The sequence below is a fragment of the Amblyomma americanum genome, chromosome 4 (assembly GCF_052857255.1).
Source record: "Amblyomma americanum isolate KBUSLIRL-KWMA chromosome 4, ASM5285725v1, whole genome shotgun sequence".
In the NCBI taxonomy this organism is placed as follows: domain Eukaryota; kingdom Metazoa; phylum Arthropoda; class Arachnida; order Ixodida; family Ixodidae; genus Amblyomma; species Amblyomma americanum.
Window position 1 is genome coordinate 56,623,426 of NC_135500.1, and position 6,000 is coordinate 56,629,425.

Consider the following 6,000-nt stretch of genomic DNA (forward strand, 5'->3'; position numbering starts at 1 on the left):
ATCAACACAAATTCATTACGCAGTTGAATAGTTTTTAGGCGCAAAAAAAGGACAAGACACATAGGGTAGGTGACAGGCTAGGGAGTTGATAGAAGCGTTTTTTATCAAAAAGAAAGGCAACCTGTGCGTAAGTGACACATCGATAGTATTGTACGACTGTGAAAAGAAATTCCTGGAGCGCGCCTTATCAAGTCGTACTTGAGCTTTAGGTGACCCATCTGCACATGTGACGACAAGCTTTTTAAGTACGTTTCACGCATGCAATAAAATCAGTTGGAAGTTGGCGCTTCGTCCTGTCACCTACCCTATGTGTCTTGTCCTTTTTTTTGCGCCTAAAAACTATTCAATTATGAACCAGAACCAACTAGCCCAGCAGCAAGTGCTCTTATACGCAGTTGAAGTCTCAATGCAAGTGCATGCACCTCTACATCAATTGCAGTGATCGCCTGTGAGTTTCTTGTTTTTCTTAGCTGTGCTGCCGCTCTAAGCTGAGCATAATACACGGCATGTGCTCTTGTGGTTGTAGTGACGCTTGTTGCACATTCATTGACTGCAGTCTTTGTGCGAGGGAGACTATGGTGGACAAGCTTGTAGTGTTCTCTTAGCAGTGGCACCACTTGCAAGGTATGTTTGTCTAGCCTGAAGTAAATGGCACGTTTGCTTCTTTCCAGAGCATAGCTGGTGTGTTTGGTATTGAGGATAGGGCAACGCATAACGAGCTTTTTTCTTCATGAAATGTCAAGTCCTGAGTTGTTGGAAAACATAAAATTGTTTTCATAAATTCTTGAATAGGTTGTACACATTGGCTGTTACTTTTCACTTGTCTCTATTTTTTATTTTCATTACTGTTTTCTGTTTTCATTGCAGAAAAATTTACCAAATTCTGTAGAATTCTCGAAACACACTTGATGTTGCCGAGGTAAGCCATGGCTCTTTTTTTTTTTTTTGTCTGCAAACAAAACTACCAACTTTTTGGTTTGGCACTGTCCTGTGCATCTGTTGCTCTGCTACTAACTTCTGCACAATCCTTGGGCTGGCAATCTTCATAGGAGAGATCAGTGGTGGTGGCCAGTGGGGTGTGTGTCTTATAGCTTTGGTGGACTTTGCATGAGGTGTTGCGGAAAGCTGCATCCGGTGCTGGGTGAACTATGCAGGAAAATTGAAAAAAATGCATTTGCCTTTCTTGCCGAACTCTCGCACAAAGACTGCATCTCAAAATGACCTACGGCAATGTGGACGGGGCACTGACTGCTTGGTCAGTCTCCCAGAAGCACTCACTTGGTGTTTGTGAATAAAGCAAAAAAAAAAAATGACCGTCTATTTTTGTCCCGAAAGTATCGAGTGGGATTTAATTTCTCCTAACTATGGGGCCTGACTGGCACACGGCATGGCCTGCTTTGAGGCAGAACGGAACTGGGCCATGAATGGCTCATTGTTCTTGTTTATCCACCCAACCATTGGTGAGGCAGTATGGAACGAGGTGGCGAAGAAGCACCAGCATCACATGTAGAATGGTAGATTTGCTTGATCGGAGCGTTAGTTTCGTATTTCAGTAGCTTTTAGGTAAGGAGAATGTTACACGGGCGAGGATTTTTTTTTTTCACTTTGTTTCATGAGTAGACAGAACAAGAATGTTAGTTTTCAATGTTAAGCACAACAAAAGGAATGTGACAAACAATATCAAAAGTGGTAGATCTTGCACAGCACACATAACAGGCTGTGGTATTATCAGTCAAGGCTACAGGGGAGGTGGGTAAGTCAATGTTAAGCACAACAAAAGGAATGTGACAAACAATATCAAAAGTGGTAGATCTTGCACAGCACACATAACAGGCTGTGGTATTATCAGTCAAGGCTACAGGGGAGGTGGGTAGGGGGTCGTATTCATTACTAGTTTTTAGCATGAAAGTATGCAAAAACATATTTATGTGACATTGGGGAACAAATAAACTTTGAAATAATGGTCAGTGCAAGGTGATCTGCATGTAGGACAGGGGAGCAGCTCATATTTAGCTGATTACAGTGGATTCTTGGCTATACTGTCCCATCTGATATGAATTTGGCATGATGCAGATTCCTGAAATTCCCTGGCCATAGTGCATTGTGTACAGTGCAGAAATTCAGATGTTGCGAGCGCTCTACCGCCCCACTTTCGGTCATAAAGAACACGTGCACTGTGACCGCACCCTCGAGCACTAAGTACTACCCATACATCGCTGATGCCGGGATCACCAGCCAAGTGGTACGCACCGTGAGCCATAAGCTACAGCGTGTGGCCCGCACATCGGTGACACACAGCTGCCAGTCATATGGTGTGCACCTCGAGCAGTGGGCGGTGGCCCTGAGCTCACACAATGCTGATGTTGTAAGTGAACAGTGGATTTGAAACTGTACATGATCACTGTCCGCCAGTCGATTCAAACCCAGGACGTCCTTGCCAAAAATGGCTGGTTGCCAGTTTTGAAGGGAATGGCAGTGTAGCATGGCTTCTGGGACCTGTGCCTCAAAACTGGTGTTGACGCATTCATTTTACTCGAGAAATCAGCCGATGACGACAACATCAAGAAGACATCATCTTGATGTTCCGTTCTCAGTGAGAGTGGCCTTTTGGCCCGATTTCGTTGAACTCTTTGGCTATTGGATAAACATTTAGTATGCTTGTGTTCGTTAGTTCTTCAACTTTAGCTTTTTCTTTTAAAAGTTTGGAATGCTTGAAGGCGGCATTGTGTTGTTACTCGGAAAGGGCAAAGATATGGAAACTTGAGCAAAATTATCTGCAAAACTCTAGATATGCCTGGTTATCTGGAGAGTTACCCAAGTAAAACGTTAGAACCAGTGACTCACAGAGGAAGAAACTTGCAAATTAAGTGGAAGATTGTGCTGTGTCCTATAGCAGGTGCTGAAGTTTGGTGCAGTGATGAATTGGGTGTAGAGGGTATTTAAGTTGCTACATATATTGTAGTTCCTGGTGGTGCAGAGTTGCCCACTACAATTTAGTCCGTACACGTGCAGCAGCGCAATGGACCACATCAAACTCCTTTGACTTTTGTTTTTAGGCCTAGTAGTTAAGCTGCATTCTGAAGGAGTTAAGAGGCAGGCTATGCCAGCTTTGTGAATGCAGACATGCGGAGCATAATTTGTGTGAACATACCAGCAGTATGTTTGCTGTCTTGCCGCCTGTAAATCCTGTCTGTGTGGCTGGCTGGATTTTGCTGATTTCATTTGCTTTCCTTGAAGGTCCCTCTTCAGGGGTGCTACATGAGGGGCGTTCACAAAGAACGAATGTTTGCGTGATACATGCTGAGGTGTTTATCGCTGTGCAGTCAAGATGCGCGTCCATTACTGAAGAAGAATATACAAAAGCAGAGAGAAGTATCAGATGCTGTGACAGACCAGAGGGTTTGTGTGCCGCACCTTTATGTGGCACTACTGCATGCGTCCCATCAGCAGCTCTTTGATCCAGGCTGCCCGGTTTGAGGCCAAAGCAACTCTGAGCCAGGAGGAAGAGAATGTGGCAGTGCAGCGGGCACTTATTTACGCCACACTCATGCGTTTTTCCTCTTTTTTTGTGTCCTTTTGCAGCCACCAAGCGGGCAGCAGACGAGGATGTCAGCGAACTGCCAGAGGTGGACCAGAACGCCAAGAAGGAGCTCCGTTCTCGTCACCTCGCCAGCCCCAAGGCGAAGAGGAGCTAATGACTGGCGCCTCATCTCTCTCTCTCTCCTGTATTTTCTGCCAACGTTCCCGTCCTCTTCTCTCATTCTCTTGCTCTTTCTTTTCTGTCTTCTCGCTCCAGTTATCTCCTAAATGACCCTGCCACAAGAAATCTACTGTGCCGCATGTTGCGGTCGCCTGTATTCAGAGAATACATGGGACCACGCTGTGCGCAGGTTGTCGGGAAGTGTGCCCCCACATCTTGGCTCAAAGCCAGTAGTGTGGTGTTCAACACTGACACTCACTCCCCTGTGCCACTTTTGGGGTGTACAGTGAAGCACAAGTGAAACACAGAAAATCATCTGTTGGCAGCAGGAAACTACTGCAACATGATTGAGCCAAGCTGTACTTTTAACAGCAACAAGCATGAGCCACCGCAGAGTGCTTGGCTTGCACCATGTCTGCTTGAGCGAATCATCCCAACTTAGTCTGGACCACCTAGTTTCATGTGCAGCGCAAGGAACAGAACAGCAGAAGCTGGTACCAACAAGCTTAATCTTGTGCTTTTTGAACATTGAGCGCAAGAAGGGATGGCCGAGCCTCTGTCGGTTGTTCATCAGAAAATCTCTCTCTCGCTTTTCTTCGTGCTTTTCATTTCACCTTAAAAGGACCATGGTCTGTGTTGGAAGAGCTCCTCATCTGTTCTTTTTTTCTTAACACAGGGAACACATTTTTTACCAGTAACGCTGCTCCTCTGTTTTGCAACCCGTGACTGTCTTTGTTTTGCATTGCTCCTTGGTCTCCTGTATATTTTTTTTTTCTGAAACCTGCTGATGTATTACTGTGCCACGTTCATGCTGTAGCTCATCTGCTCGAAGCGAACGTACCACCTACATACTCCCCAAAGTGGGAGTGATGACACTGTCTTTTTGTAATAAAATTGTCTTTATTTCTTTTTTTTAGAAAACTGATGTGTTTTTGGTGTCGCTTTACATGCCTGACTGGCACAGCATTCTGCAAAATGCCAGAGTAAAATCCGATTACATACGGAATCCTTCTTGGTCATGAACACTGCAGCTGCATTTAAGATCACTGACATGTCATCCTTACCTCCTTTTAACTGTAACTGTTAGTTGACTTGCGTGGATGCACTGACTTACGGTATATCAACCAGCCTCTCAATGGACAGGTTGCAGCATGTGTACAGGCGTGGACAGAAGTAAACGGTGCGCGCCGCACAGGAAAGAACTGCGCGTCAGCGCTGCCTAGCCAAACCAGACAAGCTCAAAATTGCAACGCGCATATATAGAGCAGGTTCCAGTATAGACTACAGCGCGAGAGCATGGGCGCCGCCATATTTGGCCACGTGACCATTTCGCCATCGCTGGCCTCCTTCCGACGGCTGCCAGCGCGCTGGTGCCCGGCTACAAGTTGCTTCTCCAGCTCTCGCTGTAAATAACGAGCTGTCGGACGGCACGAAAACTTAGTGTGCGGGCTCATAGAACGTATTGGTACTGCAAAACGTTTGGTTCAACCAGCTCATTTACTCGTCTCCTTAAAACCGCCCGCATCGGTTCGAATGTGTCAAAAAACCGCGATTAGCTAGCTGCGCGTCCATATTTATTCAGAATAGTCAATTCACCGTATAACGCAATTTGTGGACCGCATAACTTGCTATCCAACTGCAGATTAAAAGCGGGACAATGCCTGAAAGCTTGCTTTTTACAGAGAAGGAATATGGGTTCACAGCTATTAAGAACGTTCACTGCTCAGCACTGTGCACACGACTTACAACCGAACGTGCGCGTGATCGCCCAGGTATTTATCCTCCGTTAACATTCCAGCTTCCAAAAGAAGAATATGCATGTTTTTCAAGAGCCCGTTCAGAAGCTCCGCGACGTTCGACTGTGCGCCGTTGTTAATTACGTAAAACTGAAAACTGCTCCGGAGTTCATTACCCGCAGATGTAGCCAACCGGAGTAAGCGGAAATATACATGTCTTGATAAATTCCAACTCTCTCCGGTACATTAGAGTACTTCTGTAGAGCTTTGCACTGAGCGAGAGAATTGCATGTCGAAGCGCCTCCTCCGAGGACTTTTGAAAAACTCGTTGCCGCTTCCACGGTGCAAGCGCCAAGTACGCACGGCAATTTAGTGAGCACTGTGCCGACGCCCAGGAAGCACGTATTGCAAAGGTCTAAAATAGCACCGATTATCTGTAGATAGAAATCCTTTAATGGGAAAACATAATTTAGCCAGTGCTTGAAAATCTCTGGCATGCTACGCTGTGCGGGGAAGGGAATTTGGGAGATAAAGGCGGAAGGAGAGCGGTGCTGAAAAGGTAAA

At 45.9% G+C, this 6,000-nt stretch overlaps 1 protein-coding gene across 3 annotated transcripts in view; it reads left to right on the top strand.

Annotated features, from left to right (window-relative positions):
- TRAM (translocating chain-associated membrane protein 1) overlaps positions 1–4,621 on the top strand; it is a 41,488-nt gene extending 36,867 nt beyond the window's left edge. For 2 of the 3 annotated variants that reach the window (XM_077660978.1, XM_077660977.1), the window contains one exon: positions 3,583–4,621. In XM_077660978.1, the coding sequence (XP_077517104.1) occupies positions 3,583–3,695 (113 nt within the window). In that variant the 3' untranslated portion in view covers positions 3,696–4,621. Of the gene's footprint in view, positions 1–867; positions 920–3,582 lie in introns of all 3 variants that reach the window. The other variant, XR_013313644.1, reaches the window with a different exon arrangement.
- Positions 4,622–6,000: the final 1,379 nt, after the last annotated feature.